Source organism: Opisthocomus hoazin, chromosome 28 (assembly GCF_030867145.1).
Source record: "Opisthocomus hoazin isolate bOpiHoa1 chromosome 28, bOpiHoa1.hap1, whole genome shotgun sequence".
Taxonomy (NCBI): domain Eukaryota; kingdom Metazoa; phylum Chordata; class Aves; order Opisthocomiformes; family Opisthocomidae; genus Opisthocomus; species Opisthocomus hoazin.
The window spans coordinates 6942542-6964140 of record NC_134441.1 but is presented as its reverse complement, the minus strand read 5'-3'; the positions used below and the strand labels follow the sequence as shown (position 1 = coordinate 6964140).

The following is a 21599-nucleotide window of genomic DNA, read 5'->3' as shown; positions in this document are numbered from 1 at the left end:
CGATTAACCCCTGAGTGTGCCCAGGAGGGACGGGGCACCCCAGCGCCAAGGTCCCAGATACGGCTCGATTCCCCCCTGCTCTGCAAGTAACAAAAATATCACATGTGGAGAATGCAGTGATACAGAAATACCCAGAACTTGGCAGCTCTGCTAAAGTGGCAGCGTTTGCCTCCCTTTTTCTTGGTAGTGTTGAGCTTTTCTCTGAAAACGTCAGGGTTTGCATGAAAAAACTCCTCTCTCTCCTGCATCCTGGCATTCACATGATGCAGGCTGTTGCCCTTGGGAAATGGGGGAGGACGGCAATCGTGCTGCCACAGGAAGGAAGAAAAGAAAAAGCAGCTGCGAAAGGACAGGAAAGCCAACATCTGGGGATGTTAGCTGAGACACGAGTCCCTGCCGAGCAGCGCTGCTGCCTCAGCCCTCAGCCGCCCTGGCGAGGCCAGGCTGGGGCAGACCCGGTGTCTGCTGGGGCTGTCCTCAGTGCGTTCTCAGCCGTGGGACGCCAGGCAGGCGCTTTAGCTACGTAGCTTCTCCCTCTTTGGATCTTCTCCAAAGCAGCAAGCACCAGCTGCCTGCAGCGGTTGGAGGAGCCGGGTGCCGGGACGATGCCGCTCCCCGCCGCCACGCTGCTGGCTCAGCCCCATGGGTTCAGCGGGGCACGCGTGGGCACGGCGCGTGCTGTGCCATCAACGGTTGCGCAACCCTGCGCGTGCAAACGGTTGTGCGCTGTCACTGGGGGCATTTTTCCTGAGAAGGGTGTGGTGCAGGGCCGCAGGGCCCCCGGAGGATGGGGGATCTCCAGCCTTGGATGTTTGCAGCCACGGCGGATCCGGCTGAGCCATCGCTTCGGTGCCTGTCTGGGTGCTGCGCGCCCGCCGACAGCCCCGTGCGGGGCTCCGCGCCTCGCTGGGCCACAGCATCAACACAAATGAAGGGATGGAACGCAAAGAAAGATGCCACAGCTCAGTGTTAGCTCAGTCCCTCCGCATTCGAAGCACAGGCAGATCACAGAATCCCAGCATGGCAGGGGTTGGCAGGGCCCTCTGTGGGTCACCCAGCCCAACCCCCTGCCCAAGCAGGGTCACACAGAGCAGGCTGCACAGCACCGCGTCCAGGCGGGGCTGGAATATCTCCAGAGAAGGAGACTCCACAGCCTCCCTGGGCAGCCTGGGCCAGGGCTCCGGCACCCTCAGAGGGAAGAAGTTCTTCCTCGGGTTCAGCTGGAGCTTCCTCTGCTCCAGTTTGTGCCCGTTGCCCCTTGTCCTGTCGCTGGGCACCACTGGAAAGAGTCTGGCCCCGTCCTCCTGACCCCCACCCTGCAGATATTTAGAGGCATTTCTAAGGACCCCTCTCAGCCTTCTCTTCTTCAGGCTGAACAAGCCCAGCTCCCTCAGCCTCTCCTCGGAGGAGAGATGCTCCAGTCCCCTCCTCATCCTCGTAGCCCTCCACTGGACTCTCTCCAGTAGCTCCTCACCTTTCTTGAACTGGGGAGCCCAGCACTAGACACAGCACTGCAGATGGGGCCTCACCAGGGCAGAGCAGAGGGGGAGGAGAACCTCCCTCGCCCTGCTGCCCACACTCTTCTTGATGCACCCCAGGATCCCATCGGCCTTCTCGGCACCCAGGGCACGCTGCTGGCCCCTGGTCACCCTGTCGTCCCCCAGCACTCCCAGTCCCTCTCCGCAGAGCTGCTCTCCAGCAGGTCCCCCCCAGCCTGTACTGGTGCCTGGGGTTGTTCCTCCCCAGGTGCAGGACCCTGCCCTTGCCCTTGTTGAACCTCATCAGGTTCCTCTCGGCCCGACTCTCCAGCCTGTCCAGGTCTCGCTGGATCCAGCACAGCCTGCTGGTGTATCCACCACTCCTCCCAGTCTTGTGTCAGACCCCGGAGGCAAAGCAGCCCCTCGCCAGCCAATCTCGTGTGGGTCAACGCACAAAGGCCGCTCCCTTTGGCGTCCGCTCCTGCTGGGAGGGCACAGGGGCCGCGGCTGCCAAGGCCTGGAGCGGGGCCCAAGGCCCGGAGCGGGGCCCAAGGCCGCGGCCCCCACGGCAGGCCCGCAGCGGCCTCAGACGCCGGGCCTGAAACGCAGGCTCCGTCCGGCTGAATGACATCACCCCCGATGACATCACCACGTGACGTCACGCCCGTGGCACGCGGCGGGGGGTGTTTTGGGGTGCGCGGGGAGGGGGAGGGGAGGCAGAGCGGCGCGCCCCAGGCCCGCGCAGGACTCGCCGACCCCACGCAGTGCGCAGGCGCAGGGCCGTACCACGGCGGGCGGTGGGGGGCGACGCGGCGCGGCCCACACAAAGGCTGAGGCGGGGGGGGAAGAGGGAGCGGCGCGCATGCGCTTTGTGCGCCTCGCCGGCAGCCAGGCGCGTCCCGGGCGGGCGGAGGCCGCGGCGGAGCCGGGGGCTCGCGTAGATGTGCAGCCCGGGGCGGGCGCCGCCTGGGCCGGCCCCGGCGGGGGACCTGCCGCCCGAGTGGGAGACGGACGACGAGCGCATGGCTTTCCTCTTCTCGGCATTCAAGCAGAGCCGCGAGGTGAACAGCACCGAGTGGGACAGCAAGATGGCCTTCTGGGTCGGGCTGGTGCTGGCCCGCGGCCGCCGGCGGGGAGCCGTGCGGACCTGCCTGAGGGACCTGCAGCACGGCTTCGAGAGGCGCGGCAGCGTCCCGCTCGGCCTGGGCACCGTCCTCCGGGAGCTCCTCAGGTAGCGCCGGCGGGCCCGGGCCTGGGCTCACTCCCGCTGCGGGGCCGGAGGGCGGGGTAGGCCGCGCTGGGGGGGGGGGGGGCTCTGAGGGGAGGGCTGGCTGCCGAGGTGTGAGGGAGCTCCGTGTCGGGCCAGCCTGGGCGATGCCCGCTGCCTGCGAGGCGGAGGGAGCGCTGAAGGAGTGTGGGGGGGGGACGTGAGGGGAGGAGGGTGGTTGTGTCTGCAGCCCTGGGAGTGTGGGAGAGCGGGAGCGGGCTCTGTTGCTGTGGCAGGGCTGGAAAAGGAGAGGAGAGCGCAGAGAGGCCCAGGGGAACATGGGGTTGTGTTGTGCGGGGGCAGTTTGGGAGCCCTGGGCGAGGGAGAGTGTGGGCAGGGAGCCTGGGGAGCTCACCCCGGGGCTCACAGGAGGTGTGGGAGGGCGGCGTGCCCTGGGGAGTGCGGGGAATCCCAAGGGAATGATGTGCCAGGAGAGCTCGTAGGCGCTGGGGGAGCTTTGTGTTAGGCTGGGTTGTGTTTCCGTGCTGTGATGACGCAGCTGCGGGTGGTGTGCGGTGGTGTAGGGGCATGCGGGGCGCGGGTATTTGCCACCAGGTGTTTCGTGTTGTGAAACCAGAGCCGGGGACTGATAACCCCGAGGAGATTTCAGGAACGGCGGGAGCTAGCTGAGTCTGCAACATAAAAAAAAATGGAATCTCTAGGTCTGAGGAGAGCTATGTTTGCAATTTCATGCGTGAATGGAGCTTCCTGAAACGTGCAGCTGCCCCCTCTGAAAACAGGCCCTCCTCATTGATGTTCTGGTTCAATGGATCATCCGTTTCAAGTCAGAAAACCTGGAGAAACTTGCAAAACTGGAAAAATAGTAACAGAAGACCCTTGTGTCCAGAGGAACCCCGGGAGGACTGAAGACCTCTGTGCACTTTTGTACCCAGTAGTAACACATCAGACTTTAGCTACAAACTGGTGTTAGCAAATGCCACGAAGACACTGGGTGTACCAAGCGTACAGCAATGTTTCAATTAATAATTCTCCATGCTGGCACTCTTGCTTGCTGCCTGTGGAAGGGTTTGGGACTGATCGTATTCTGTTCTGCATGCGTGTCTTTTCTCTAGACGTGGCAAGCTGCAGAGGGAGTCAGACTTCATGGCCAGTGTAGGCAGCAGCTGGATCTCCTGGGGTGTGGGAGTCTTCATTCTGAAGCCCCTGAAGTGGACTCTTTCCAGCGTGCTGGGTGACAGTAAAATACCTGAGGAAGAGGAAGTTCTGATTTATGTGGAGCTGCTTCAGGTGAGTCTTGTTGAGAGCTTTCTCAGGGTTATGCATCTCCAGCAAAACTGTGAGTCCTTTTATGTGCTAGCAAGGAGGGATCAAGGTTGACTAGACCTTCATTTGTGCTCCTTGGATGTTTAAAAGCCTGTAGAGGGATGGATGGAGTAACTTGGGGATAAGATTATATCTACAGATGTTTCTTGAAATTAATGTAATGACTTTTCACTGACTTGGAAGAAATGGGAAGAGCAGGCTTGCCTAGGAAGCCAAGGAGTATGCTGTGAGGCTGCTGTAAATCTCAGGTTTGAGTCCGTGCGAGTGTAGTACGGGAGGGAAACTTACAGACTGAGCACCGTCCGTTGCAGGGAGGAACGGGTGGCGTAGAAGTCGCTGGCTGTCAGTCCGGTGTGTCATCGAGCTGAACTCGTGTGTGCGTTATTAGAGGCCGCTCTCGCTTCAGAGCGTGCGCTTCCAGCCTGCCTTTTCAGACGTGATTAGAGCTGCCCTTGGGTCTGGTCAGAGACCCTTCTCTTTGGCGCATTGTTAGTGGCAGACCTGGGGGCTGCACTGTGAATTCATGTAACTTGTTGTTGCTCATCCTGACTCGGATGGTGCGGTGCTGACAGTCGAGACCTCGGGTCCCTCTCTGTGTTGCTCGGTGGCTGTTAAAATCGGCACCGAGACTTGCTGCTGTTACGTGCCAGTGGCATCTGAATGTCTGGGACTAGCAGAAACGCAAGAGCTGTTTCGATGCATTCCTTTGTTTGTGGTTACTCTGCTAGCAGGCGGTGTCTGCCCTCTGCAGTGGGTATTCCACAGCCCTCTCGGAAGGGTGTGTGCCTGGGAAAGAAGAGAAACCTTCTGAAAAGGTGTCTGGGAAACCACAAGCCTTGGTGTGGAATCTGAGGGTGGATGGGAAGAGTTGTTTCTGTAGTCTCAAGTGGACCAGAACTCTCACTTGAAATGGGGAAAACTTTGCTTTTTTTTCTCTGCCGACAGACAAATGATGCAAAATGGCTTGGTGAGTACAGTTATGGTGTGGATTAAAGAAAAGGTTTTGTTGGGTTTAAGCTTGGGGAGAGAAAAGAACTTGAAGTGCAGAGGAGGCCGACCTGCTGTCTGTGCAGTCCTTCTGTTACTCTGTAGCATCTGCCCAGGGAGTGCGAATAGCGTAGCTTTGGTTCTCGTGGAAGACTGTGCTATTTGTCATTCCATTACGGGGGATATTTTTAAAGCATTGTAATTGGGTTTGAATGTGAACATACAACTCATTCTGAAAGTGGTGTCTGGCCCGAAATATGATGCGTCTTCACCTTCAGTGTGTGGGAGGAAGCAGGTGTGGGCTTGGCAGCTGTTGAGAGAGAAGGAAGAGTGCTGTGTAAACTAATAGGCAGCTCTGTTGCTTCCTTTCAGGAGAAGGCAGAGGAAGTTTATCGCCTGTATCAGAACTCTGCGCTTTCTTCTCACCCTGTTGTTGCCCTCTCAGAGCTGCGTTCGCTCTGTGCCAGCGTTTGTCCAGATGAAAGGACGTTCTACTTGTTGCTGCTCCAGCTGCAAAAGGAAAAGAGGGTCACGATCCTGGAACAGAACGGAGAGAAGGTACAGGGTAAAGGTGACTGCTTTTGGGTGGTATAATCCCTGTCCTGCATTTTATCTGGTTGGAAAGAATACTTTGAGTTAACTATGGGTGTTCTTTGCTTGGAAAAGTAAACTCTATGTACTCTGACATTGCAACCTGGTTATAGATGAGATTAAACCCTCTGTCTTGCATGACAGCTTCTTATTTTCCTGCATCAAACATCTGTAATATTACCCATGTAGTTTAACAGCTAGAAAAGTGGCAGATGCTCTAGTTGTCTACTCGCAGGTTGACTGTTCCCAGCTACCCAAATTAAAACCGTTCCACGCTACTGGAATCAGCGTTCCACTTCCTGTGAAAAGGCTTTGCTGTCTGTCAGTAACTGCAGAGGCGCAGGCGCTCTCGCCTCTGCGATGGCGTTTGCCTGTGGTGCTCTGCACTGTGCAGTTCAGCGCTGAAGTGCTGAGAAGCGTGACGTTGCCATACGCTGGTCAGAGCCCCAGGACGGCTTGAAATCTTCAGGGTGTTCCGTTAAGGCTTTCTGTTTTCACACTGATGTCACTCGGTCCTGTCTAGTTTAATATTAGATTATGTGGTGGCATGTCCTCATAACTCTGTTACAGGGCTTAAACTGGGGGTGTGAAAGCTTGTTTGCCTTCCATCAGAGTGAAAGTATTCCTAGTGCAGGCACAGATTCTGGAGACAAGCGACTCGAGCATGTGATTCTCTTTCCTTAGATAGTGAAGTTTGCCCGAGGTCTTCACGCCAAAGTCTCTCCGATGAATGATGTGGACATTGGAGTCTATCAGCTGATGCAAAGCGAACAGCTGCTGTCACAGAAGGTGGAGTCCCTTTCCCAGGAAGCAGAGAAGTAATTTGGGGAAGGGTGGTGGGAAGAACGTCTGTGTGCTGTAGAACTTTGCATGCCTGTGACATAGTTAGAACGGAGCTGCTTTCTGGAAGTGCAAGTCATTCTTTCCTGTTTAGTAAACATAGTAGCCACAGCCATGCGGTGGGGCAGGTTTTCCAGTCTTTGTTCCCTATCCCCATGAAAACAACATGCAGTGAGTGGATGTCAGAAGTGTTTGTAAACATCTGGCGTGCGTTCAAGAACTACTTCTGAGAAGTAACACTGGCTTCAGGGTGGTCGTGTCCAAAACGTGTTCTTCCTCTGTCACCTCTGGATTAGAGCCAGGCAGTGAGGGTGGTTGCTAATTTGCAAAGTAACTACTGCTTGCAAAGGAGTAAGCTGCTTTTCCCTGTTGCATCTGTACAGGTGTAAAGAGGATGCCCGGAGTGCTTGTAGAGCTGGGAAGAAGCAATTGGTAAGTGCTGTTCTGCTTGGAACTACAAGTGAAGTGTCTTGGAGCTGGTCCATCACTGCAGATAACGACTGGGGTTAGGCATTGGGTACTCGAACTTAGATGTGTTGAAGGGGTGTTTCTGAGGCTAAAGGTCTCCTTTAGGTGGAGATAAGAATATATTTGTCCAGGGTGATGTGGTGAAGAGAAATGGAAATGTCTAGCCCTTAAAACCAGCTGTTGCGTGTGTCCCTTGCTGTCCAGGGGTTGCTATTATCATTTTTTTTACACTTCCTTTGGCTGCTGCCTGGTTTGTGACCCACGCCTGCGTATCTGATGTCTCCAGGCGCTGAGATGTTTGAAATCCAAACGAAGGACAGAGAGGCGCATTGAAGAGCTTCACTCCAAGCTGGATGCAGTGCAGGGGATCTTGGATCGTATATACGCCTCCCAGACTGACCAGATGGTAGTGTGTTAATTCTGCCTTGCTCTTCTCACTTTAGCCCCGCTCTTCCCATTTGTGTTGCTTAACCTGCTTGTCAGAGCTCGTGTCCAAGGGGTGTAAGCTGGCTGGTGAGCCTTTATTCTCTGCTCTGATGTTGGGTTATTGCTCTGAATAAACCTGCTTGTGGCTTTATTTTCTTCTTGTGTGCTGATGTTTCTCTGCTGATGTTTCTCTGCTTGTATAACAGGTCTGGAGAGAAGCTTTCGTTGCCTGTTGTTTGTTCTTAGTTAGCATTGTGCATCTTTCACTTTTTTAAGGTGTTTAATGCCTATCAGGCTGGTGTGGGAGCTCTGAAACTGTCTATGAAGGATGTTACTGTGGAGAAGGCAGAGAATCTGGTGGATCAGATACAAGAGGTACTGAAAGAACAGCATGTCTAAATAAGCAAGCAAGTAGTGTGTAGATGTACACAGCAAGCTTGCCCAGCTGTTAATGCTGAGGCTTTTGGCACTGATTTCTATTCCATGTGTCACCAGAGCAAACTGGCTTAGTTTTGGTCTTTTTAGATCAGCCAGCAGAGGTCTTCAAAGAACTGGCTGTCTTTGGGTTTATGTGTTTGAATTTATTGCTGGCTAGTAATCACAATTTGCATTAAATTGATTTCAGGTGTTCTTTTGGTGAGCAATATTGTGCAAGCACGCAACTCTCCTAGAAAATGTTTAGTGAGATGTATTAAAAACAAGTAGAAGTCATATCTTGGAAGCTGGAATGCAACTACATGCATAAAAAGAGGACCTTAAAACTGCCTAACCTGTAGCCTTCTGCAGTTCAGTAAGGGAAGGGAGGGGAGTTTATTCTGAATGAATTGACATGAAGAGAGTAATTTGTCTGCATATGATGGTAAAAAAAAAAAAAACAAACACAAAAAAAACAAACAGGAAAGGATTACTTTTTAGTAACTTCAGCTCCATGTACTTAAATGGTGACTTCAACTACTGAGCTGAGGAGCTGTCTGTAAAATTTCATAGCTGAGATGTATTGGTCTTCAGCTTCCTTATTTTGTTAGCCTAAGCTGCAATATGGGCTCGCTACTGATGTGAAAAAGCTAAAATTAGGGAGATTTTAGGCTTGTTACTTATGTGTAAAAGCTAAAACTGGGGAGATTCTTCTTTTTTTTTTTTTTTTTTTGTCTGTGAAATTCTGTTTCAGGTTTGATCCTCCAACATGCTACTTGGTCTTGTAGCACTTACTGAATGATATTCCATGTTACTGCTTTTTGGTACTGAAAAACCAGTTGTGTTTAAGGCTCTTTTGCACTAGTACCTGCTGCCTTTAAGTCAGCTTCTGATTTTTTTTTTTTTTTTGTTATTTTTACTTTTGACATAGGTAGCTACAGTAAGATGTAAGATTAGCTTCTGTTCTATATCAAACACTGTGTGTCTTTCCTCAGCTTTGTGATACTCAAGATGAAGTAGCGCAGACGCTGGCTGGAGTGGGGGTCAATGGTCTAGGTATGTTTTGGGGTTCTCATCCTTTACTCGTCTTCTCTTGCCGCTGCTCCTTGTGCTTCCATCCCTTCCCTGCTCCCTCCCCACGTATGTCTACTCGTCCCTCCTGGGAGGATAAGCACTTAGTGAAATACCAAGGATGTTGCTACTGGTGCCTTGAGAGGGAATGAGGACTGAGTTTTCTCTGACAGCAGGCTGCAGGGGAATACTTGTGCATCTCCAAGTCCTTGCAGTCCCTAAGTGCTGGTGGATTTCAGTGCGGAGTTGTGTAATGTTGATTTAAATCTATTTTTGGAGTGGCTGCTGCTTTGTTTTTTAAGTGATGATCTTTTTCCTCTGGCCTCCGTGTTGCTGCAGCTTGTTTGTCTCTGCTGAAATGTTTTCTTACCCTTAGATGCCTCAGAGCGAAGGCTGCTAAAGGAATAGCTTCTCCCTGAGATCAGGACTGAATTTTCACCTTTAGAAGCAGCACGGGGAGTTCCTTGTTATTACTAATGATGGATGGGAGTAATAATACCCCTGTTAAACTTGGGCTTCGGTCTGTGCTGCGGAGATACTACTTATTCCTGCTTGGAATTGAAGGTTTTCTTTAATCGGCAGAGATGGACACGGAGGAACTGGAGAAGGAGCTGGACAGTCTCCTCCAGGACTCAACTAAGGAGCCTGTGGATCTGCCTCCTGTTAGCCAGAAGGTGCCGAATCCACCCATTTCTGACGCTGAGCTGGAAGCTGAACTGGAAAAGCTCACTGTCTGTGATGGAGGTATGGATGTCAGCAAGTCGTGTTAGCTAGCTGCTGGTAGGATCTGTGACAGCCTTGCGACGTGAAAGATGTCTGGCAGGACTGAAGTCCGAGCCAGAATCTTTCCCACTGCCAGTTACACAGTTGAAAGCAAGCTCTCCTGGTATCCCTGCCAGGTGCTCAGGGGCATTGTCTTTCACTACCAGGCTCAGTCTTGAGAGAACTGCCCTCTTTGCTAGAAATTCTGCCTGGACTTTTTGCAATGGGTTGTAGGGAAAGTTGAAAGCCCTATGAGTGGGCTAGTGCTTGGACAGATCATTTTCTTTGTCATCGTTTAACAAAACCAGGCAGTGTTTTTTGTATGTTCTGCTAGCAGTGATACAGCAGGCCAGCGTTTTCATGCCTGTTGCTGCCAAGCACACAGCATCTTCTCTGTCCTAGAATGCTTACTATGTCTTATGTGTTTTAGGTATGACATCTGCTTAAACTAGTACTGAACTAGTCTTTATTTAGCAACAGTGAGTGATCAGAGCTTATGGGCTTGAACTGCGTGCTGAGTTTTCCATAGACTTGTCTTGGACAGGGGTAAACAAGTTTTAATTTTCCTTTCAGGAATCTGTTAATGAACAATTACACAGGACTGTCCATATAATCCTCTTCGTATTTGGACAGCTGACATTCTCAGGTTTCAGAGCAGAAGAATGCTCAGCATCCTGTATCAAACATGAAACATGGGTTTCCAAGAGAATGAAACTGAATATCGAAGCACTGAGGTGCTCTGAAATTGTGTTTTATAGTTATGGACGTGGTTGACCTAGTCCCTCTTAGTGATGAAAACTGATGTCTTTCTGTTGCGATTTTCTTTATAGATTTGGCACAAAAGACTCCCTCTGCTTCCTCTGAACCCAAAACAGCTCTGGGACTGAATCTTTAAAGACCCAACAGTGTCCTGTTGCTACAGGTTGAGAAGTTGTCTTAAGATTCCTTAACTAGTGACTAGAACTTCTGGGGAGAGGGGTAACGCTCCCCTGTTCTTCACGGATATCACTTTGCTCAGCAGCAGGATCTCCTGCCACGACAATCCACTCTGGAACTGGCCCCAGCTGGTGTCTGTCATCTCTGTGCCAACATCTGCACTGGTCTCAATTTGACTTGCGATCCCAAGTCGCTCTGCGACATCCAGTCTTCCCTTCTGGGAATGCAATTCACTGTTCTGCCCAGCGGAGATGAACTCTTCTGTGTCCATAACAGTGCTCGGTTTTTTGGTTTTCTTTCTTTGCTGTGGCTGATGTTGAGAATCTGAGTTGCAGCGGTGTTGCAGTTGCTCAACATTTGGCTGTTTGTGTGGTTGTTTAAAACACTTGGCACATAACTTATGTCAAGGACGGTATTTATCTGCAACGAGCTTAAACACCTGTGGATGGTTCTGTCCCTCCCTGTCTGTATTTTGCACGGTCGTGGACAACTAGGCACTGTAACTGTTCAATTGTAGGAGATTTTGGTGCTGCTCTAGGGGGCAGCAATTGCAAGCACAAGACAAAAATAATTCCTCTTTCTGTAATGACACAAAGGCCTTAAAAAGGGAGACCTGCAAAAGATTTTTAAATGAAGGAGTTTCTTATGCTGCCTGTCGTGATGAAGGCTTGCAGTCACTGTAATACAATTTTCTGCTTGCTTTTACTTGAAGTTGGAGCTGCTTGCTATTTTTGTGTCTGCCCTGTTTGCAAAACTTCGTGGGAGCTGCAGGGTGGTCTGCTTTGAGCTCTCGTACGGGGTGATTTGGGGTGGGAGCAGAAGGGATGCATCGCTTTCCCTTCGAGAGGACGGTTTCATCTAACAGCCATGGCTTTGCCTTCAGTCTTGATGTTGCAATTCCACGAGATTATGGGTTACCGGAAAGCCCCAAAACAAAACCCTGCAAATGTTTCTAATGCAAAAAACCCTAAGCACAGTAAGTGAAGATGTTTTTTAGAGGCTGTCTTCACCCATCAGAAGCAAATTTGTCATCTTTTGCAGGTCACTTTTTTACTATGCGTGTGCACATGGAGGAGCAGAAAGCCTGACACCTAACATGAATAAATGAATTCTTTCAGGAGGGGAATGTGCTGTTAACTGGGCTTTCTGCACACAGAGCCTGTGTGTGGCAGGGGAGTGACGAGCTGCGTGTTGGTGTGTAACCAGTCCTCCTCACTGCACTTCTCCCTGCCTCGGAATGTATTCCCATCACCACTTCCACGCTGCCTCCTGGACCAAGCTCGGTTGCTCGAGCCATGTGGATGGCAGCTTGGGTGGACGATAGACTAGGGCTGGAGTTTCTGTCTCCTGTTAATTATTGGTGACCCAGCTTTAGCCCCAGAGGACCAGGTGAAAAGTCAGAGGTGTCACTAGGGTGCTGTGTTGGCTCTGGCTTCTTTGTCGCTTTGTTCAAGAGTGCAGACTCTTGCCAGAGAAGGTGTGCCGTAGCCAGCTAGCAGTTTACCCAGGCTGCACATGGAGTTATGTGAAATGACTTGAAGCTCTGTATTCCTTTCCTTTGTAAGTAAATGGGAGAAAAACCACTGTGTTTTCTGCCTACGTGTAATAAAGGGGAGGGGAGGAACCAGAGTCGCTTGTGGTGCCTCCTTTTCTTTTCTCTGTGCCACAGATTGCTGCCGTGTTAGTGATGTTCCAGCTGTGCTTCTGCATCTATAAAACTTGTCTGCTGAAAGTAAATGGGCAGATTCCTGGGCTGCTTTGTCAAAACCCAAACTGGATAACTGCTGTACCAGACTTTGATTTCCCTGAGCTTAAAAAAGCCCAACAGTTATATTATGTTTACGTTCAAAAAGTTGTCTGTTTTTACCAAGTAGCCTGTACTGCTGTTGGTTGTGACACCTGAATTTTATGAGTATCATTTTGGAAAGGCTTGCTTCTTTTGCTTTGCTTCAGCTTGTCTTATCTTTCCACTTTTTCATCATCGTGCATCTCAAAGTAGTGCAATTTCAGGGCTCACACAGAACACAGTCCTTTGCCTACACCACCTTGCTGTGGCCATGGAGTAAACTGCTGTGCCAGGAAGTCAGTTCTCCTCATTGACCCCTTGGTTTTGTGCTAAACAATACGTAAGCCTTATTCCGAGATGGTTTTTGTCCAGCTCCTTGTTATGGTTGTAATTAAGCAGTGCAGCCAAGAAGACTGGTACTGTTTTTTCCCCTCTGTCTGAAGACAATGGATCTAAATGGAGTAACCTGGTGCGCAAGCTACTCCAAACAAATTGCTCCTGCTTCCCTCTGATACGAAGATGCCTGAAGTAAGCTTTGAATTTGCAGGCAGTCAAGCCTGTTTCCTCTGGCAAGAGTTCTGATCTGAGCTGGCATGCTGATCCCTGGAGAGGTACAGGGAGTTTTTGCAGGGCCAGGCAGGGAGGAGGAAGCTTCTTGTTCCTGGGCTTATCTGACGCTGTCTACAGGCTCAGGTCTTACCTGCAGCCAGTATCGCTGGATCCCTTTTTAAAGGATCTGATTACCCCTCATTTCTCCCCTGCTATTAGAACTTGTATCTTTGGAAATAAAGTGCAAAGCGATGCCCATAGGAATAAACACTCCTGTAATTCTGTAATGCAGCTGACTGAGGCAGCCATTCGGGAAGAGGCATTGAAGAGTTAAACCCAAGCAGCTGCTGCTTTATTTGAAGTGGCTTGTAATTTTCTTCCTTTGATGCAAAGTGGGGAATGTAATCAAGATGGCTGAATGGAGAATTTTAAGTATATTTTGGTGAGACAGCAGGGAAGGGAAATAGAGGGCAGCTTCTTGCTGGGTGAGGAAATTAAATATAAAAACCTAGAGCTGAATTGCCACCAGACTGGAATCTTATCATATTCGAGTGCTGTTTAAAATAGTACTTAACTTGATTCTCAGAAAAAATAGCAGCTGCTTATGTGAGGAAATGTAGCAACTGTTTAGTAATATAATGCAGCAGAACAGTTTTCTCAGTAGAGAACATTGCATCTAGCAGGCAGGAGGAATTAATCTGTGAACGTGAGTAACTGCCTGTGTTTTATTTGAGTGACTGTATTTTGTTTGCCTATTGACAGCAGAGTTAACGGTCATTTCTTCATTAGGTGTATTCTGAGATGCACCAAAACCGGGTAATCTATCAGATCCCTTCCCATCCCATTTTCCCTCTGCTAACCCTGCTTTGAATGTCTGCTTCAGCATAAGCAGCATGCAAGAGTGAGATCCTTGCTCAGATGTTTTTAAGCTCCTGAGGAGGAGGAAGGCTTCCTTGTATCCCGAGGAATGGTCTCCTGGAATGCCTTCTGGCTTAGCGTGCTCAGCCGAAGTGTGCTGTGAGCTCCCACTCCGAGCCTCTGCCATGATTTAATGCTGGATGACAGATCACCTGCCGTGGCTGCTGTGTTGAAGAGCAGTGAAAGCATCCTGCTTTTTGGGTCTTGCAACTGAGATCTGGTTTTTGGGTCTTGCAACTTCCAATCTCAAAAATCTTTTGCCCGATTTAGGGAGTATGAGAAAAATGCACTGTCCTCTGTGCCCCAGAGGGCATCTGCATGCGTCCTGGCATGGGTCAGTGCACTGCCAAGGTCGTGAGGTGTCTGGGTGAGTAGATGGCCCTCGTTTTCCTCCCATGAAGTCCTGGTGAGGAGGAAAGGGGGCCCGAAGGACCCGAGTGGAAGTGCTGGCCCATCAGCCGGTGGTTGGTGCCATCTAGCCGCCCTTCCTGGCATAGGCACTTGGCAGGAGCAGGCTGCAGATGGTGGAACTAATGAGGCTTAATTAAACAAAGCCTTCAGAAATAAATGCTGGCAACAAGTTTCTTTAACCTGTCAGAAAGCAAGTGTGCTGTTTGCTTTCGAGTAAGCTTCTTGGTGCTGTATCTTGCAGAGAATAATTGTGTGCTTGTTTGAAAGTTGTTCTTGGGCAGCTCCTGCTCTATCTGGGCTTATGCAAAGCCTGGGTTGTGGGGTCAAGTTAATTAAATCTCAGTGCAGCTGAGCTGACACTGTATAGATTGGCTGCTGCTTTCTTTAGAAGTGGTGTATGTGACAGGCAAAGGCAGAGGTCATCGTGATACACTACAGCAACTGTCAGTGTAAGGAGCAAATTAAAGCTGAGCTGCCTGGGGTTTTTTGGTTTGATTTGGAAAGCTTTTGCTGCCCTTTCCCACCTTGGCCAGTTTACCAGCAAGGCTTTCTCAAAAGCACGTCCCCATTTAAGCAGCTTGTTGCAGAGCTGGCTTTCGAGGAATCTTGCCTCCTGAAGGATTTTTCTGACGTTTCTTTGATCAGAGGAGCCTTTTTGCTTATGGAGTGGCTTTAGTTACAGCGTGATGTGGGGGTGACCACTTTGCTGACAGGGCTGGTACTGTGCTGGAAAGACATCTTGATTTTTCTGGTTAATGTTTTCAGCTGTCAGTTGATTGCTGAGGTGATAGCTAACGTGGAACTACTTAGGAATTAAATTTAAAGAAAGAATGATGAACGTGGAAGAGAAGCTACCTTTATATCACTTTACTGAAAATACCTGTGTTTGTTCAGGATAAAAAACTTAGTGATGTTCAGCATCTTTGGTCCTACAGGTAACCTCTGCTGAAAGAAACACTGAAAACTGTGCTTTGTCTGATACTTTCAGAAAGAAAAAACTGTCAGATTGGTACAAGGGGGTTTTGTGTGTGTGTGTGTTATTTTTTTATTTTCAATTTTTTTTCTCCTGTGGACTTGGAGGTGTTTTGCAGTAGAAAGTAAATGCCAGTTTTGCACCACTTGCGGCTGGGGACAGGGGGGAGTGACTGGCTTAGGGTCATGTCTGAGCCGTGACTCGGTGCCTGTGCAGTGAGTTAGGCGTCTCTTATTCGGAGGTCAGGCATAATGAATTTCCATCATGATTTGCATTGAAGACCCTCAAATCCCACTTGAATGTTTGTGATTTTACCCCTTCAATCCTGTCACCTAATTCCCAAGTAACTTACCCTGTCAGCTGCAGATTCCCAATGCCAAGCTCTTCTTAGCTCACAGAGGACCGACCTGGAGAGTCAGGGACCTGGTGTGCAAGCAGAGAGAGATCTCACCCAAGTGAAATCCAGAGGCAAGTGGCAACAGAGGGAAGAGCAGGCAGCAGAGCAGTCCGTTTCGTGAGCAGGGAAGGTCCGTCTGCAAGAGCAGAGAGAGCTCAGATTCCCTCTTGCGTCTGGCAGCAAGTCCCAGCCTGGCCAGTGCAGAAGGGATCGACTGGGATTCCGTAGCAGGCACCAGATCAATAAGGGGTGAAGAGCTCCCGAGAGGAGAGGGAGGAAGGCTTGCAGCAAAGCCCTCCCAGCTCGCTCAAGTGCCGGAGGTGAGCGCTGGCTTTTTGTGAGCAGCAGGCTGCAAAGAAAGAAAAGTGGGGTGGGAGGCAAAAGAGGGGAAAACACCCAAACGCCGCACTGTCAGCAGGAGATCTGGAGAGGAGCGAGAGCTTCAAGCCCTTTTCCTTGTGCAGGATCGTCTACCTGGGTGTGAGAGCTGGGAGGATTGTAGCTGGTGCTTCTGAGATGTCAGTGGAGCAGTAAAAAGGGGTTTTGGATGCTGATGGAGACTTGAACAGCTGTGAAACCTCTCGAGGGACTGGAATAAAGAGGAACCCATGGATGGCTTTTACTCCTCTGCAGAAGGAGATGGGCAGGATGTGATCAATGACACCAGCACTGGGAAGAGCTGGGCAGAAGAAGGCAACCCTGAGTTGTCCTTCCGTGTGGTGATGGCTGCCTTACTCTTCCTTCTCATCCTCTCCACGCTCCTGGGCAACACTTTGGTGTGCGCAGCTGTGGTGAAGTTCAGACACTTGCGCTCTAAGGTCACCAATTTCTTCGTTATCTCCTTGGCAGTCTCCGACCTCTTCGTGGCTGTACTGGTGATGCCCTGGAAGGCTGTCGCTGAGGTGGTGGGGTTCTGGCCCTTTGGGGCTTTCTGTGATGTTTGGGTGGCTTTTGATATCATGTGCTCCACAGCCTCTATCCTCAATTTGTGCATCATCAGCATGGACCGTTACTGGGCCATTTCCAGCCCCTTCTGCTATGAGAGGAAGATGACGCAGCGTGTGGCTTTCATCATGATCGGAGTGGCTTGGCTACTGTCCCTCTTGATTTCCTTCATCCCTGTGCAGCTGAAGTGGCACAAGGATCGTGACCTCCTTAGCCAACAGGAGCCGGGTTTTAACATCACCGGGGAGGAGGAAAACTGTGATTCCAGCCTCAACAGGACTTATGCCATCTCGTCTTCTCTCATTAGCTTCTACATCCCTGTGGCCATCATGATCGTGACGTACACCCGCATCTTCCGCATCGCCCAGCAGCAAATCCGCAGGATCTCCTCCCTGGAGAAGGCGGTGGAACATGCCCAAAGCTGCCACAGCAGCGACTGCCCTCACGAGGCCTCCCTGAAGAACTCCTTCAAGAAGGAGACCAAGGTCCTTAAGACCCTCTCCATCATCATGGGTGTCTTTGTCTTCTGCTGGCTGCCCTTCTTTGTGCTCAACTGCATGGTGCCCTTTTGTGATCTTGACGTACAGGAGCCAGGAGAGCTTCCTTGTGTCAGCGAGACTGTCTTCAACATCTTCGTCTGGTTTGGGTGGGCCAACTCTTCCCTCAATCCCATCATCTATGCCTTCAACGCAGACTTCCGCAGAGCTTTTGCAACCATCTTGGGCTGTGGCTACCTTTGCCCCAGCAATGCAGTGGAGACAGTGAACTTCAGCAATGAGCTGGTCTCCTACCACCACGACACCACGTACCAGAAGGAGTTGGTGACCCTCAGCTACCCCCACCTTCTCCCCCATGCTGCTCTGCAGACAGAAGGCAACGAGGTGTCCTCTGACAAGGTTTCTCAGGTCTCCGAGCCCTCTTGCAACACCTGCCCTGCGGGTGCCTTGCCTGCAGTGATGCACGTGGAGTGTGAAATGGCTGTCTCGCTGGAGAAGATTACACCTTTCCCCAGCAAAGCGTTCGATTGAGACGGCGTTGGGAAAAGGGGTGGTGGGATGGTCTCGGGGAGAGATGGAAGCAGGGACACTATTGCAGTTGTGTATTTTCTGAGGAGTTTGGGGATAACATGGATATTGTACTCTGTCTGGGCAGGAGTTTGCATTGATAAATGTGGAATAGCCGGAGTGATTTTCCAGATGGCTCAAGGGGTTCAGATATGTGTTTTCTGTACCTCGCAGTTTCGGATCCAGCGCAGGTGGGCAGCAGAGATCTGTGTCACCGCTCTCTCTCGTTGACCCATGGAAAAATACTTTCTGCAAAAGACAAACGCAAGGGCTCAAATTTCCACTTTTCTTGTGACTTCAGCTGAGAAAGCACAGACTTGTGTGGACTTGTGTGGTCTGCTGGGCCTCTCCTCCATAGTCCGTGAAGTGAAAACGCAGCTGTGCTCGTGGGGGGAGAGGCTGGTTTTGCCACTGCCCCTGTCCAGAAGGCCATCAGCCTGAGGCTGCCAAATGGGCAGGAGCCAAATTCAGCTGCTTGCTTGGTGATAAGAACTGGGTAATGCTGCCTGGTGCTCGGTGGGACGGTGCTGTGCTGCGTAGCAGCCTTTAGCGAGAAAAACCCCCTGTTTCTGGCGGGCTGTGCAGGGTGGAGGTGATGGCCTGGCTAGGACAGCTCTCTTGTGCTCACCTCTGTCTCTGTTGCTCAGGCAAATCATCCTGCAGGTCTGGGCAGGTATGCAGCCACCTTTCCTGGAGCCCTGGGGCTGTGCTTGGTGGCAGCTTGTCTGGAGGTGTTGCAGGGAAGGATTTGGCTTGCTGGAGGCTGGAGCAAGAGCTGGCCTCCCTGAGCCGGGAGGTGCGCAGCTAGGACGAACACAAACTGTGCTTTAGCCCCAGGACGCTGGCTTTGCTTGGAGCCTTTGGGAATGAGGGTGTCTGAGCCCTGCAGACTCTGAGGGTGGAGGAGAAAATCAGATGTTAAAGCAAGAACATTGCTGTTTTGGTTTCTGCGCCTCCGCTGCATCTTCCATCAGTCAGGTCCCCCTCCTTTTCCAAGGCTGTTTCTTCCCCCTTTTACTTTGTTCTCCCTCTAATTCCCTTCCTCCCCCATTTCATTAAGGATCCTTCCACACTGCCTCCCTTGCTGTCTCATTTCAATAATAATGCCTGCTGAAGAAGCACTCCTTGCTCACCTCTACTCTTTAATTAGCCTCTGCTCTGCGTATGGGAGCTTGTGTCTGGGTAGCTGGGGGTAGAAGCAGCGAGTGAACAGCCCCCAGCATTTCACTGCCGGCTGTGACACGAGTGACTTCAGAAAGGTGTTTTGATCGGTGCCTGGTTAAACACTGCCGCAGCAAGCGGCACATCCACGTCGTCTTGAATCCGAGACATCTTTAGCTCTCTGGCGCAGCAGAAAAGCCTCTCCCCCTCCCCAGCAAATGTTAACAAAGAGAAAAATCAGAAAGCGATAATTACAGAGTGACGGTAATTATTAAATAGAGCCCAATTATAGTCAAGTTACAGCATAATCAGCGTGGGAGGGGAGCAGAGCTCGCTGTATCTCCAAGGTCGATGCTTGGATTTTTCTGGGGAAGCGCTGAGAAGACTCAACTTCATGTGTAACCATCTCCCCGTGGTGGTGGCGGTGGTGGCTAGCTGTCAAAACCGAGGCAGTCCCGGGGCTTTTCGGCTCTGGGAGGATGGTACAGCCAAACTCAGAGAAGGAGGTGGTGTTCTGAGATGGGGACGATCATCTGGCGTGTTTCTAGGAGGCCCAACGCGCCTGCTTTTGTGTGAACCTTGCTGCAGTCTGTGTAATAATTCCCCACACTAAGAGCAGGGTGTTGCAGCACGTGTGGTATGGTTGCGCTTCCCTTCGGGACTCCTGGCCTGGAGGCAGTCAGAATACCCAGCTTTTCTGGAAGCAGTCCTGTCCTGGTCTCTGTGGTTTCGAAGAGTTTACTGATACTTATCTTGTGGCGAGGTTCTGGGGCTTCATCCGTGACTGTTTGTAAAAAGATTGGAGAAAAACAAGTAGCTCAGCGTGTGGCTGTTACCTGGGATGGGTTGCAGGGTAAACCTGCAAAAGAAAGACGACAGAGAAGATGATGTGATCCTTTTTTTTTTTTCCTTTTGTCCAGTTATTGTCTGGATTTGACTTGTGTTGGGGAACATGCGACAGTCCCCAGCTCCAAAGCGCTGGGGCTCTCCCCGACCAGCGGTGCAGTGCACCAGCTCCCTCCGGCCGGACCCCTTGCTGTGGCTCGTGGCCTGGGGGACTGAGACCTTCCTGGCATCAGAAGAGGTGAGGTGCTGACAATGAGCTAAACCAAAAACTTCCAGGTCATGGAACGGGCCTCTGCACGTGACAGACATTTCTGTGGTCTCTGGGAAATGGAGAAACAGCTCCAAAACAGTGTAACTCGGGCTTGCTTTGGCAAAAATACACCTTCTTCGTCTGGCTTCGGAATGGGGTGCTTTTTGTCCTGCTGTGGGTTTCCTGCACAGGTCTCCTCTGCAGTTCCACCGGGAAGCGTCCTCCTCCTCCTCCCGTCCGAAAGCCGTTCGGCGTAGAGCTGCATCCCTGCCCGTGTTTGAGGTGAGCGAAATTCGTTCCTCCCTGGGGCTGCTCCCGTGAGTCAGGCCCCGTGCGTGCCGTTGCTGGCTCTGCCTCTGCCCTGTCATCCCGGGCAAGCCAGTTCACTTTCTGGAGCTCTGGTCTTGCCGTGGGTGATCCGAGGGCAGCAGCACTGGCTCGCCCCGCAGACAGGCTGTGAAGACGGGTGGGTTTTTGGGCTGTCAGCGCTGAGCAGTCCAGATGAGAATGAAATGAGTAAATAGGAGCTCAAATCCAATTCTGTGTCAGCTGGACTGCGGAGTAAGGTAACCAGCTGGCATCTTTAATGCTCTGAGTGTCCCTCAGCTGCTGTGGAGGTACCAGGGCCTGACATTGTCTCATTAGGTGCTTGGCTACACGAAGGGAGAGATCATTAACTGGGGAGAGGCGTCCAGGACCCATCAGCCACAACTCGAGTGTCCAAAGGCTCTCACTAAGCCTGGCTACACGGGGACTAGGGGAAAAGGAGCACTAAAATCTCAATTTACGTGGAACTTGGAGGCTGCTCCTGAGAGGGAAGGGGCAGCAGCTGGCTGAGAGCTCAGACAAGGGGCAGGGCTGATGGGACCCTGCTGTCACTCGGAGGTGAGCAGTCGGGATGGCTGGGACTCGGCTCCCAACCTGAGGATGTGTGAGTTTGGGGAGCGGGGACCTGAACGGCACCTGGCTGGGGACAGAGGTGCCTGCCCGGGTACGGGGGCTCCGAGCTGCCCCTGGCCCCTGCTCTGGACAGGGGCCCTCACCGGGCACTGCTGTGCTTTGCCTGCTCTCCCCCTCCATTCCCAGCCCTGTGCAGATAAAAATCCCGTTTCTCTCAAGTCGCAGCACGCGTGGTCCCATCCTCCACGGGGGACACGGAGGCTCCTTCAACCTCGGCAGGGTTTTTCCTCTTTTCTTTTTTCCCCATGTAGTTCCTGCTGCAATGACGAGCAGCAAGCGCCCCGGAGACGTTTAGAGCGATTACCACGAGACACGGCAGATTGCTGGAGTTTGCCAGGGAGAGGAAGGCCCGTGGTTCATCTCTGCTTGGGGGTGAGTGCCAGCGGTGACGTAACGGGGCTCCGCGGCCACCCCGAGCTGTGCCAGCACCCGCTGCCACCTCTGCCGTGGTTTGCAGACACAGGATGGTGGCACCACATGCCCTGATAGTGGTTTGTGGTGGAGGTCGCTCCCGTTCATCTCAGCCTGGCTCTAGAGGAAAAAGGGGAGCGGGGCTTTCGTGTCTTACATCGAGGGTGGAAATTGCCACCCTGCTTCTAACCACATAGGTTGGGAAGGGTGCTGCAAGGCCATAGCGTGTCCAGAGAAGAGCAGTCAAGCTGGTGAAGGGTCTGGAGAACAAGTCTTACGAGGAGTGGCTGAGGGAGCTGGGGCTGTTCAGTCTGGAGAAGAGGAGGCTGAGGGGAGACCTTCTCGCTCTCTACAACTACGTGAAAGGAGGTTGTAGTGAGGTGGGGGTTATTCCAAGTAACCAG

At 51.6% G+C, this 21599-nt stretch overlaps 2 protein-coding genes across 3 annotated transcripts; both read left to right on the top strand.

Moving 5' to 3' along the window:
- Positions 1–2362: 2362 nt before the first annotated feature.
- Positions 2363–10880, top strand: CHMP7 (charged multivesicular body protein 7). Its single transcript, XM_075444595.1, has 10 exons — positions 2363–2709; positions 3819–3993; positions 5389–5574; positions 6292–6425; positions 6831–6879; positions 7202–7321; positions 7618–7716; positions 8751–8811; positions 9409–9570; positions 10419–10880. Exons 1-10 carry the CDS (start codon positions 2420–2422, stop codon positions 10481–10483), a joined length of 1341 nt encoding a protein of 446 aa, XP_075300710.1. The 5' UTR covers positions 2363–2419; the 3' UTR covers positions 10484–10880.
- A 1367-nt stretch (positions 10881–12247) lies between these two features.
- Positions 12248–21150, top strand: LOC104338556 (D(1) dopamine receptor). 2 transcript variants are annotated; one of them, XM_075444594.1, is made up of 3 exons: positions 12248–19812; positions 20016–20106; positions 21036–21150. In XM_075444594.1, the coding sequence occupies exon 1, from the start codon at positions 16167–16169 to the stop codon at positions 17529–17531; it is 1365 nt and encodes a 454-aa protein (XP_075300709.1). In that variant the 5' UTR covers positions 12248–16166; the 3' UTR covers positions 17532–19812; positions 20016–20106; positions 21036–21150. The 2 variants fall into 2 exon arrangements, with proteins under 2 accessions (XP_075300709.1, XP_075300708.1); XM_075444593.1 differs by having other exon boundaries at positions 12248–20106.
- The last annotated feature ends 449 nt before the right edge of the window (positions 21151–21599 follow it).

What these genes read in the sequence shown, in the direction of transcription:
- CHMP7 (XM_075444595.1), top strand. Translation starts at nt 2,420, where the DNA reads ATGTGCAGCCCGGGGCGGGCGCCGCCTGGGCCGGCCCCGGCGGGGGAC. An exon ending in TGGAACAGAACGGAGAGAAG is followed by an intron (nt 5,575 to 6,291) that starts GTACAGGGTAAA and finishes CTCTTTCCTTAG; the next exon opens with ATAGTGAAGTTTGCCCGAGG. An exon ending in GAGCTGGGAAGAAGCAATTG is followed by an intron (nt 6,880 to 7,201) that starts GTAAGTGCTGTT and finishes TGATGTCTCCAG; the next exon opens with GCGCTGAGATGTTTGAAATC.
- LOC104338556 (XM_075444594.1), top strand. Translation starts at nt 16,167, where the DNA reads ATGGATGGCTTTTACTCCTCTGCAGAAGGAGATGGGCAGGATGTGATC.